The sequence below is a fragment of the Phocoena phocoena genome, chromosome 7 (assembly GCF_963924675.1).
Source record: "Phocoena phocoena chromosome 7, mPhoPho1.1, whole genome shotgun sequence".
In the NCBI taxonomy this organism is placed as follows: domain Eukaryota; kingdom Metazoa; phylum Chordata; class Mammalia; order Artiodactyla; family Phocoenidae; genus Phocoena; species Phocoena phocoena.
In genome coordinates this window covers 2,515,363-2,528,780 of record NC_089225.1, presented here as the reverse complement: position 1 = coordinate 2,528,780, position 13,418 = coordinate 2,515,363, and the positions used below count along the sequence as shown (strand labels likewise).

Sequence of the window (13,418 nt, the reverse complement as noted above, 5' to 3'; positions counted from 1 at the left end):
AACAGGGTCTAGGTGCACAGGCTTCAGCAGTTGTGGCACGTGGGCTCAGTAGTTGTGGCTCATGGGCTCTAGAGTGCAGGCTCAATAGTTTTGCCACATGGGCTTAGCTGCTTCACGACATGTGGGATCTTCCAGGACTAGGGCTCGAGCCCATGTCCCCTGCATTGGCAGGCGGATTTTTAATCACTGTGCCACCAGGGAAGTCCCTCCAGCTTTCTTTTGATTTCCATTTACATGGAGCATATTTTTCCATCCCCTCACTTTCATTCTGTATGTTCCTAGACCTGAATTGGGTCTCTTGTAGACAGCATATATATGTGTCTTGCTTTTGTATCCATTCAGCCAATCTATGTCTTTTGGCTGGAGCATTTATTCTGTTTACATTTAAGGTAATTATTGATATGTATGTTCTTATTGCCACTTTGTTAATTGTTTTGGATTTGTTTTTATAGGTCTTTTTTCTTCCCTTCCTCTTTTGCTCTCTTCTCTTGTGATCTGGTGCCTAACTTTAGTGCTATGTTTGGATTCCTCTTTCTTTTTTGTGTGTATGTCTATTGTAGATATTTGAAGATACTATGTAGATACTATGATATTTGTAGATAGTATGAAATTTTGATATAGCAGTCTATATATATACAAGATTAAGTTGCTGGTCTTTAATTTCAAATGCATTTTCAATATCCTGCATTTGTACTCACCTCTTCTCACAATTGCTGGTTGTAATATATTTGTGTGTGGATGATTTCCTACTTTGTATGTTTGCCTTTACCAGTGAGTCTTTCCATTCCTAATTTTCTTGTATCTATTTACAGCCTTTTCTTTTCCATCTAGAGACTTTTTTTAGCATTGTTGTAAAGCTGATTTAGTGATGCTGAATTATCTTAGCTTTTGCTTGTCTTTAAAGCTTTTGATTTCTCTGTCAAATCTAAATGAGAGCCTTGTTGAGTAGAGTATTCTTGGTTGTAGTTTTTCCCTTTCATCGCTTTAAATATATCATGCCACTCCCTTCTGGCCTGCAGAGTTTCTGTGGAAAAATCAGCCGATAACCTTATGGGGATTCCTTTGTATGTTATTTGTTGCTTTTCCCTTGTTGTTTTAAATATTTTCTCTTTGTATTTAATTTTTGTCAATTTGATTAATATGCATCTTGGTGTGTTCCTCCTTGGGTTTATCCTTCCTGGCACTCTCTGCACTTCTTGGACTTGGGTGGCTGTTTCCTTTCCCATGTGAGGAGAGTTTTCAGCTATTATCTCTTCAAATATTTTCTCAGGCTCTTTCTCTCTCTCTTCTCTTTCTGGGACCCACTATAATGCAAATGTTGGTGCATTTAATGTTGACTCAGCAGTCTCTTAAACTGCCCTCGTTTGTTTTCATTCTTCTTTTCCACCATTTTGCCTTCCAGCTCACTTATCTGTTCTTCTGCCTCATTTATTCTGCTATGGATTCCTTCTAGTGTATTTTTCCTTTTGGTTATTGTATTGTTCATCTCTGTTTTTTTATTCTCTATATCTTCCAGCTCTTTGTTAAACATTTCTTGTATCTTCTCGATCTGTGCCTCCATTCTTTTTCCAAGATTTTGGATCATCTTTACTATCATTACTCCGGATTCCTTTTGGCTAGATTGCTTATCTCCTCTTCACTTAGTTATTCTTCTGGGGTTTTTTTCTTGTTCCTTCATCTGAAACATATTCTTTTGCTGTCTCATTTTGTCTAAATTTCTGTGACTGCACTTTCCGTTCCATAGGCTGCAAGGTTGTAGTTCCTCATGCTTCTGGTGCCTTCCCACTGATGGATAAAGATGGTGGGCAGGGCCATGTCCAGAGGTGTGTTTATTATTTTTTTTATTGAAGTATAGTTGATTTACAGTATTGTACCAATCTCTGCTGTACAGCAAAGTGTCTCAGTTTTGCACATATATACATTCTTTTTTTAAAAATATTCTTTTCCATTATGGTTTATCACAAGAGATTGGATATAGTTCCCTGTGCTATACAGTAAGACCTTGTTGTTTATCCATTCTAAATGTAATACTTTGCATCTACCAACCCCAAATTCCCAGTCCATGCCTCTCCCTCCTCCCCTCCCCATTGGCAACCACAAGTCTGATCTTTATGTCTGTGAGTCTGTTTCTGTTTTGTACATAGAAGGGGTGTTTAGAAGTGGCTGTGGGCTTAGGAAGATTTTAGGTAGCCTGTCTAATGATGGGTGGTCCTGTGCTCCTGCCCTGTTTGTTGTTTTGCCTGAGGCGTCCCAGCACTGGATCCTACACACTGTAGGCTGTCACCACGTCTTGGTGACAAAGTGGCAACCTCCAGGAAATCTCAGGCCAATGAGTACTCCCTGATACCTCCACCACCAGTGTCCTTGTCCCCACAGTGAACCACAGCCAACACCCCCACCTGCCCAGGAGACTCTCCAAGACTAGCAGGTAGGTCTGGTCCAGGCTCCTATGAAGTCACTGCTTTTTCCCTGGGTCCCAGTGAGCATGAGACCTTGTGTGTGGCCTCCAAGAATGGAGTTTCTGTTTCCCCCAGTCCTGTGGAGCTCCTGTCATCAAACCCCACTTGCCTTCAAAGCCAAATTCTTTGGGGGATCCTCCTGCCAGTGCCAGGCCCCCAGGCTAGGGATCCTGACATGGGGCTCCAAACTCTCACTCCTGTGGGAGAACCTCTGTGATATAATTATTTTCCAGTTTGTGGGTCGTCCACCTAGTGGGTGTGGGATTTGATTTTATCATGATTGCACCCCTCTACTGTCTTGTTGTGGCTTCTTTGTCTTTGGATATAGAATATCTTCTTTGGTAGGTTCCAGTCTCTTTTGTAAACAGTTGTTCAGCAGTTAGTTGTGATTTTGGTGTTTTTGTGAGAGCAGTTGTGCTCAAGCCCTTCTACTCTACCATCTTGTCTCCAACCCTTCAGGACTTTCTCCAGCCTAGTACTGTTTTTTAATTACTCCTCTGAATTACATAATAAGTATTAATTTTCTTTGTGAATATTTTTAAAATTAATTTCAAATTTTATTTTAATTTGATAATCTGTCTTCTTCCTATTTCAGTCCACTGATTAACAACCAAATAATGCCAAATAATTGTTCCCATCATGTGATGCAAATGTATAGCTGTGCTGTCATTATTGATAATGAGACTTTATAAATTACTCTCTGCTAAAGACACTATACCTGGAACTATATGTTCATTTGTGTCTCCATACAAATAAATATTCTCATATCTCTGAACTACTACAAAATGAATTAAAACCACTCTTTGTTATCCACAAAAAGACATTCATTAGATACTTTTTCTGCAAGATATAGTTTAACCCCTAAAATGCAGGGAAAGTCATTAAGTGGAAGACAAGGAATGTCATCTTCAGTAAAACAGGACAGCCCTAAAGCCATGTTCCCAGAGGATGCCACTTTCACACAAAGCTGGGTAAGTAGCCTAGGCTGAGCTTCAGTGCAACGAAAGAGGGTGCTCACCTCCAGGACCCTCTGTGTGTTTTTGCAAAAACCTCACCTTTCTCCCTTACCGTCAGGTTTAAACTCTGGATATTTAAAACAGCATGTCAAGATGCCATGGAAGAATGGGAATAGTCTGACAAACTGCTCTTCCCCTTCAGCTTTCTATGTGACTTGGTAGAGGTCCAGGATCCAAAGCCTGTCTTGGATCACATCCCACTGTTTAGTCAGAGCATTCAGACCTAGGGCTCTAAGGACAAGTTTAAAATGATGTAGAGTTAACTCAGTTTGTGTCCAAAAAAGGCACTACACCTGGGGTTTTACATTAAAACTAATGTTGGGACTTCCCTGGTGGTGCAGTGGTTAAGAATCTGCCTGCCAATGCAGGGGACACGAGTTCGATCCCTGATCCAGGAAGATCCCATATGCCACGAAGCAACTAAGCCTATGCACCACAACTACTGAGCCTACACTCTAGAGCCTGCGAGCCACAACTACTAAGCCTGTGTGCTGCAATTACTGAAGCTCACATGCCTAGAGCCTGTGCTCCACAAGAGAAGTCACGACGAGAAGCCCACACACCACAATGAAGAGTAGCCCCCACTCGCTGCAACTAGAGGAAGCCCAGGCACAGCAAAAAAGACCCAACACAGCCAAAAAAAAAAAATGAAACCACATGATGCCAACCAGGGGAAGCTAAGCTATTGCAGCATTCATTAACATATTGTCATAAAAAGAAGAGACAAACAACAGAAATGGAAAGCAGAGTTCTAAAATCAGTCATAAATTACAGTAGCCATGCTCTCACTTGAACTATTTCTATACCTATTCTACTGAAAAATATTTTCTATAAGAAATTTTAAAGTTTTAGCCTTTACAATTATGTCTGTGATCCCTGTTTGAGTTAACCTTTTGATAAAGTGGAAGGTGTGGACTAAAGTTTATTTCTCCTGCATATGCATGTCCATTTGTTCCTGGACTATTTGTGAAAAAACTATCCTTTCTCCACTTAGTTGGCTTAATTTGCACCTTTGTCAAAAATCACTTTGTCAAAAATCATGTATGTGAGGATTTATATCTGAACTCCCTACTTTGTTCCATTTATCTATCCACCTATCTTGATGCCAGTACCACACCGTCTTTGTTAGTGTGGCTTTATAATAAGTAGTGGAATTAGGTAGTACTAGCCCTTCCAATTTGTTTTGCACTTTAAGAGTTGTTTTTGACTATTCTGGATACTTTGAATTTCCATATAAATTTTAAAATCAGTTTACCAATTTCTAAAAAAAAAAAAACACTGGTTCTGCTATGGTTTTGATAGGAATTGCATGAATCTACAGATCTATCTAGGGAGAACTGATACCTTAACGATATTGAGTCTTCTGATCCATGACCAAAATATATCTCCCCATTTATTTAGATCTTCTTTAATTACTTTCTGCAATATTTTGTTGTTTTCTTGCATATGTTTGGTCAGATTTACCCTATTTTATGTATTGATGCTATAGTAAATGGCATTTTTATTTCAATTTCCAGCTGTTTATTGCTAGAATATAGAAAACCATTACTTTTTCTATATTGATCTTGTACCCTTGTCAATTTTACTTATTATTTCCAGGAGCTTTTTTTTTTTTTTTTTTTGTAGATTCCTTCAGATTTTCAACATGGACAATCATGTCATATGCAAATAAAGACTTAATTCTTCCCTTCCATTATGGATGCCTAGTATGTCTTTTCTTGACTTATTGTACCAGCTAGAGCCTCCAGTAAAATGTTGCATTTATGTGGTGAGAACAGACATCTTTGTCTTGTTTCTGATCTATGGAGGTATTCAGTTTTTCCCATTTAACTATGATGCTAGCTGTAAGCTTTTCATAGATGCTCCTTATCAGGCTAAAGAAGCTCTCTTCTGTCCCTAGTTTATTGAGAGATTCTATCAGTAATGGATGTTGAATTTTGCCAAATTTTTTTCTGCATCTATTGAGATGATCATATGGATTTTCTCATTTAGTTTGCTAGCAAATTGCACTGGTTGATTTTTCGAATATAACACCAATCTTCCATTTCTAGGATAAATTCCACTTGATTGTGCTGTATTATCCATTTTATATATTGTTAAATTGGATTAGCTAATTTTTAAAAATTTACATCTATGTTCGTAAGAAATATTTGTCAATAGATTTCTTATCCTGGTTTTGTCTGGTTTAGGCATCAGGGCCTTATAGAGTTAGTTGAGAAGTATTCTCTCCTCTTCAATTTGCTGTAAAGTTTATGTAGAATTAGTGTTGTAACATTATTTCTTCCTTAAACCTTTGGTAGAATTCACCAAAGAAGCTATCTTAGCCTGAGTTTTTTGTTTGTTTTGTACTTTCTGGGAAGGTTTTTAACTACAAATTCAATTTCTTTAATAGATATAGGGCTACTCAGGTTATCTAGTTCTTCTTGAGTGAGGTTTGGTAGAGTGTGTCTTTCAAGAAAATTGTCTATTTTATCTAAGTTGTCAAATTTATTGGCATAGAGTTGTCCACAACACTCCCGAACAATGCCTAATGTCTGTATGCTCTTTAGTGATGTAACATCTCTTTTCCTGATATCGGTAATTTATGTCTTCTCTCTTATTTTCTTCATCAGTTTGGCCAGAAGTTTGTCAGAATTATTTATCTTATCAAAGAACTAGCTTTTGCTTTCATTGATTTTTCTCTACTGTTTTTCTGTTCTCCATGCTGGCCTGTATTTCTTTCTTCTGCTTACTTTTAGTTTAACTTGCTCTTCTTTATCTAGTTTCTTAAGATTGAAGCTGAGGTCACTGATTTGAGACATTTCTTCTTTTCTAATATTGGTATTTAATGGTATAAATTCCCCTCTGAATACTGTTTTAGAGCAGGTACCAGAAAACTACAATTGCAGGCTGGAATATAGACATGCACATTCATTTATGTGTTGTCTGTGGCTGCTTTCCTGTGACAGTGACAGAGTTGAGTGATTGCCACAGAGACCATAAGGCCCACATGCCTATAATACTAATTATATGGACTCTTAAGAAAAAGTTTGCTGACTCCTGCTTGAGAGGAATCCCACAAATTTTGTTTTCATAATTCAATCCAAAATACTTCACAATTTCACTTTTGTCTTTGACCCTTGGAATTTTTTCACACAGGTTTTTCAATTTTCTGTAGCTAAAAATAGCTATATTTAAATAGATCTTTAAAATACATTTTTTAATAAATGTATTTATTTATTTTTGGCTGCTTTTGGTCTTCATTGATGCACATGGGCTTTCTCTAGTTGTGGTGAGCAGGGGCTACTCTTCAATGCAGTGGTGGGTTTCTCATTGCAGTGGTTTCTCTTTGCTGCAGAGCACAGGCTCTAGTGCACAGGCTTCAGTAGTTGTGGCATGCGGGCTCAGTAGTTGTGCCTCACAGGCTCTAGAGTGCAGGCTCAGTATTTGTGGTGCACAGGCTTAGTTGCTCCACGGCATGTGGGATCTTCCTGGACCAGGGCTCAAACCCACGTCCCCCGCATTGGCAGGCAGATTCTTAACCACTGTGCCACCAGAGAAGTCCAAAAAAATAGCTATTTTAAAAATAATTATTTCTTATTATTTCCAAAATGAAATATCCAAGTCAAAGTGTAGCTCTTGAAAAAGTAAATGACCCATTATGCCTCTTTTTACCTGTGGTATCATCAGTCTACAACATTATATAAGTTTCATGTGTACAATAATTATGGCATGGCCTAGTTTTCTTCATGTTTCTTGTGCTCTGACTTCATTGAACTTCCTGAATCTCTGGGTTTATATCTTTCATAAAATTTGAAATTTTAAACCATACTTTCTTCAAATATCTTTTTCTGTTCCCCACTCTCCTTCAGAGACAAGAACTACAGATATATTAGGCCACATGAAGTTTTCCCATAGCTCACGAATGTTTTGCATTACTTTTCACTCAGTTTTACTTTGGACCTATGTCCCACTCTCACCACTATTATTCAACATAGTTTTGGAAGTTTTAATCACAGCAATCAGAGAAGAAAAAGAAATAAAAGGAATCCAAATTGGAAAAGAAGAAGTAAAATTGCCACTCTTTGCAGACATGATACTATACATAGAGAGTCCTAAAGATGTTACCAGAAAACTACTAGAGCTAATCAATGAATTTGGTAAAGTAGCAGGATACAAAATTAATGCACAGAAATCTCTTGCATTCCTATACACTAATGATGAAAAATCTGAAAGAGAAATTAAAGAAACACTCCCATTAACCATTGCAACAAAAAGAATAAAATACCTAGGAAAAACCTATCTAGGGAGACAAAAGATCTGCATGCAGAAAACTATAAGACACTGATGAAGGAAATTAAAGATAATACCAACAGATGGAGAGACATACCATGTTCCTGGATTGGAAGAATCAACATAGTGAAAATGACTATACTACTCAAAGCCATCTCCAGATCGAATGCAATCCCTATCAAACTACCACTGGCATTATTCACAGAACTAGCACAAAAATGTTCAGAATCTGTATGGAAACACAAAAGACCCCGAATAGCCAAAACAATCTTGAGTAAGAAAAACAGAGCTGGAGGAATTAGGCTTCCTGACTTCCAACTATACTACAAAGCTTCAGTAATTAAGACAGTACGGTAATAAAACTTAAAAGCTTTTGCACAACAAAGGAAACAAGGAAACAAAGGAAACAAGATGAAAAGACAACCCTCAGAATGGGAGAAAATATTTGCAAATGAAGCAACGGACAAAGGATTAATCTCCAAAATATACAAGCAGCTCATGCATCTCAATTTCAAAAGAACAATTAACCGAATCGAAAAATGGGCAGAAGACCTAAATAGACATTTCTGCAGTGAAGATATACAGATTGCCAACAAATATATGAAAGGATGCTCAACATCACTAACCACTAGAAAAATGTGAATCAGAACTATAATGAGATATCACCTGACACCGGTCAGAATGGCCATCATCAAAAAATCTACAAACAATTAATGCTGGAGAGGGTGTGGAGAAAAGGGAACCCTCCTGCACTGTTGGTGGGAATGTAAATTGTTACAGCCACTATGGAGAACAGCATGGAGGTTCCTTAAAAAACTGAAAATAGGGCTTCCCTGGTGGCGCAGTGGTTGAGTCTGCCTGCCGATGCAGGGGACACGGGTTCGTGCCCCGGTCTGGGAAGATCCCACATGCCACGGAGTGGCTGGGCTCGTGAGCCATGACTGCTGAGCCTGCGCGTCCGGAGCCTGTGCTACGCAAGGGGAGAGGCCACAATGGTGAGATGCCCGCATACCACAAAACAAAAAAAAGGAAAACTAAAAATAGAACTAGCATATGACCCAGAAATCCCACTACTGGGCATATTCCCTGAGAAAACCATAATTCAAAAAGTGTCATGTACCACAATGTTGGCTACAGCTCTATTTACAATAGCCAGGACATTGAAGCAACCTAAGTGTCCATCGATAGATGAATGGATAAAGAAGTTGTGGCACATATATACAATGGAATATTACTCAGCCATATAAAGAAATGAAATTGAGTTATTTGTGGTGAGGTGTGTGTACCTAGAATCTGTCATATGGAATGAAGTAAGTCATAAAGAGAAAAACAAATACCATATACTAACACATATATATGGAATATAAAAAAAAAAAAAAAAACAGGTTCTGAAGAACCTGGGGAAGGACAGGAATAAAGATGCAGACATAGAGAATGGACTTGAGGACACGGGGATGTGGAAAGATAAGCTGGGACAAAGTGAGGGAGTGGCATTGACATATATAAACTACCAAATTTAAAATAGATAGCTAGTGGGAAGCAGCTGCATAGCACAGGGAGATCAGCTCAGTGCTTTTTGTCCATCTAGAGGGGTGGGAGGGAGACGCAAGAGGGAGGAGATATGGGGATATATGTGTATGTATAGCTGATTCACTTTGTTATACAGCAGAAACTAACACACCATTGTAATGCAATTATACTCCAATAAAAATTTTTAAATTAGCGGATCAGTCACCTAACTTCCCACTCTCAAGATGACCAAAAGCACTTCATATGAAGAAGTGACATCCGTTCGGGTTAAAATTTTATTAAGTGTGCAAGTAAGCTTCACACTTATATTTATTGGAAGCAACCCTGTTATACTGATACATACCATTTTCCTCAACTCCTCGTTGGAAACAATAATGACATTTGGTGGGTCGCCAATGGCAGTGGCAGCTCCTCCAATGTTTGTGAAGATCACTTCTGCAATCAGGACTTGTCTTGGATCAAGATTGAGCACCTCACACAATCTGTCATGAATGGAGGAAAATGAAAACAGTCCCGCTCTTCACATTGTGAATTGCCCGTGTGAGACTTAATTTTTTTTAAAGCACTTGCTTGTACAAGGGAGGCATGTGTGTGCATGTGCTTGTGCACATGTGCACGCACACTCACACACCTGTGAGAAGGGCAATGTTGAGGGGTAAAAAACGACAACAGTGCTACAGAGCTACTGGATAAATTTGACTCTCAGCATTAGATTTCTCTGAAAATTAACATAAAACCCATCTGAACCGTCCATGTGAAAATATACTCCTGCCTCGCCCCCACAGGTCTGGAGGAAGCACTCAGGGTGCAGGACCCTGTGCAGGGTAGGCCCTGGCAGATATGAATGCATCTTTGCCACCAGACCCCTCTGAGTAGGATGAGGCTAGAGCATAAAGCACCGCCACCCAGTGTCTCACACCATGCCTGCCAACCTAGCTCCATACCCACCTTACACTTTTCAAATGTTGAGGCCCTAAGCGTAATATTAACAAGGAGCACACACTCTACAGCAGTGGTTCTCCACCTTGGCTACACACTAGATTTGTCTGGGAATCTTGACAGTCTTGCTGCCCAGCTCACAACAGATCAATCCCTGGGCCTGGGCCTGGGCAGCAGCGTTTAGAGCTCCGCGAGTAGGTCCTCTGAGCACACAGTTGAGAAAAGGCTACTCTAAAGAAAGTTTAGGAAATACCTCATGGTATTTCGTCCTCCACCTGCCCATCACATTGCCCACTTCCTTACAGAAGCCAGGCCTGGGTGTGGAAGTTGGCAGTGAAGGGTGTTCCTGCTGCATTCAAGGGTCATTTTTTTTTTTTTTTGGCCACTCCACGGCATGCAGGATCTTAGTTCCTTGACCAGGGATTGAACCCATGCCCCCTGCAGTGGAAGCGTGGAGTCTGGGAAGTCCCTCAAGGGTCCTTTCTACCACCTCCCAGCTCAGATCACAGCCAGCAGCTCTTCTGAGGGGGACTGGCCTACAGAACCGTGTGGAAGCTGAGAAGGGAGCAGTGTCCAGGGACAAGGGACAGGGATGAATCCAAAAAAGAGGAACAGACCCCAATCAGTAGCAGAAGCTATCAGCTTAGGATGCCCCGGCTCTGCTTCTAGCAAGAAAAGGATTAGTGCATGCTAACCAGCAATGCCAGATCTGGCTGTTTAACTGTAAAGACTAGCGCTACCCAATCCAGACAAAGGCAGAAGAAATGTCATTAAGTTTATAGAGTCATGAAGAATATGGTAGTATAAACAGTGAATCTGAGCACCCCAACATTTCAATCTTGAAAGATGTAATTTTTAGACTAATAAATAGAATTGCTATTCTCACATAAAATTACAAAGCCAGGGCTTCCCTGGTGGCGCAGTGGTTGAGAGTCCGCCTGCCGATGCAGGGGACGTGGGTTCGTGCCCTGGTCCGAGAAGATCCCACAGGCCATGGAGCGGCTGGGCCCATGAGCCATGGCCGCTGAGCCTGCGCGTCTGGAGCCTGGGCTCCGCAACGGGAGAGGCCACAACAGTGAGAGGCCCGCGTACCAAAAAAAAAAAAAAAAATTACAAAGCCAGTTCCTAGAACACTAAGGATATAAACAAATCCCAGCAAGGCTGAGACAACCCTCAGCTGCCCAGGTTATACAGGGATGCTGAGAACGTGGGTGCCATCATCAGAGAGTGCAGTGACATGCTGGAATCTGGCACATTGTGAGATGATTTTCAAACCAGTGTCAGCAGCAGAGTTGCCCTGGTTGAAGTGGGGTGGGTGTGAACTGCCTCTTGCCCCCTGAGGTGTCCTAGGGGCAGGGTTGGTTTTAGCATGTGCTACAGTTTACAACGCCCTCCATCCCGCATTTACCCTCAGAAGAACCCTTAGGTACTGGGAGGTGCTATGCTCCCTGTGCAGGCACGCTGAGTCCAGCGTCCCTCCCCCTCAAATCTATATTTGCATGTGGGCCATGACAATGTAGTCAAGCCTGCAGAAGCCTGAGCAACAGACTGACTTGTGACACTGCAGGCCCATCCGTGGGGTGCTGCCCGCTGTCTGCTCCTCTCTAACCTTCATTCTCCTCTCCCCACCCCACACTCCAACTCCCTCCTTCTCTGAGGGTCGCTACTCTTCCAACAACAAAAGTATTGCCCAGAATTAGTCCTGGGCTCTGGAAGTAGCCCCTCGCTGGTGACACTGAACTTGCCGTCTCATGCCTTAAGTGCAACAGAATCTCTCATCTGGCAGAATCCTCAGAACACTAGTTTGGGTTAATCTCTTTGATGGTACAACCCGGATCAGTGCAGCTGAAGTGACTTGTCTAAAGGTCCTCACTGCCTAGCTTCCCAGAAACCACTGTGTCCCCTCAGTCTCCCGAGGAGCAGCCAGCGCCAGCACATGATGGGTCTTAGCAGGGGAAGACCATGATATGCTGGGAACCATCTTTAAAATAAGGAACATAAAGTCTAGATACAAGTGTACATCCATGAGCTTGGAAGGGGCTGCACAATGACAGGCTGAAGTCCAAGCCCCAGGAGGCTCCAGGTGATCAGCCTGTGCTGCTCGGTGAATGTCAAACAAAGGAAGTGGATGGAATTAAAAGGAGCAAAATAGAATCAAACCAAATTTCTCTTTCCCAGAGTTGCCTTTCAAGGCCTTGCCGGGTCCAATCCTTCCACGAGGAGCCTGCCAGAGCAGGACAGCAGCCCCACCTCCCACTCTCTGGCTGAGTGCCCCACGGAGCCCATGGACCAGAACTCCTGGCCCCTGATGGTCTGTCCCACAGTACACAAAGGCCCATGTGTGCTGACTTCTGCAGCATTTCTGCAACCACCACTGCCACTGTCACAGCCGTGCACACAGAGCCACAGTCCCAGTGGGTGTGCAGGCTGGACCCAAGCACACGGGTGAAGGGCAAGGTCAGCAGCCAGCATGCGCTGCTGTGAGCCTGGCCTGATGCCCACACGGTGCCACTCTGCCTACCTTATGGTCACGGGAGTGAAGAGGAGCGCTGTGGTGACGTTGTCCAGGAAGGCAGAAAGGACGGCGACAATGAGACACAGCATGATGATCATGGCCCACACTCTTCCCCGGGACAGTTTGTATGCCTGCGGCGCGATAAAGAACAAGCCAGGATCAGCAGGGTCAAAGAACAGATGCAACATTTCATTAGGGTCTCTAAAACTAAGGGTCTAAATAAACATTGCATGGAGGATTAAAACTTAGACCCACAAACTCCTAAATCTGCTGAGATGAGGCAGTAATGGCTGGACCTGGACGTTCTAAATCCACCCTGGCCTATGTTGTTCCCTCAGATTCTCCTTCTCAGTGCCCTGTGGTGGTCAATCTGTCACAAGGTGACGGTCTGTCACCCCTGCATCCCCTAGTCTTTTACATACTCCTTTTGGTTGGACAGCTTGGGCTGTGACTTTGGGATCCACCTGACCCTAGAGTCTGCTGATCTTTGGGGATCTAAGGATTACTTTCAGTACCAAGGTATTGTGAGGAAGAGGCCAGATAGTACCTGGGAGGTGCAAGGTGGTGCACAAAGATGGCAAAAATCACAGAATTGTTCTATCATTCAAGGTTTGGAAAGGACTTTGTAAAGTAAATATTTTTTAAAAAGAAATTTTCAGTTGCAAATTTTAAAAAGTCAAGCCCAGC

At 41.7% G+C, this 13,418-nt stretch overlaps 1 protein-coding gene across 1 annotated transcript in view; it reads right to left on the bottom strand.

Annotated features, from left to right (window-relative positions):
• Window positions 1-13,418, bottom strand: part of OCA2 (OCA2 melanosomal transmembrane protein) — a 229,348-nt gene that overhangs the window by 139,888 nt on the left and 76,042 nt on the right. The window contains exons 12-13 of the mRNA XM_065880688.1: window positions 12,738-12,862; window positions 9,621-9,759 (exon numbers count right to left, since the gene is read on the bottom strand). Coding sequence (XP_065736760.1) covers window positions 9,621-9,759; window positions 12,738-12,862 — 264 coding nt within the window. The remainder of the gene's footprint in view (window positions 1-9,620; window positions 9,760-12,737; window positions 12,863-13,418) is intronic.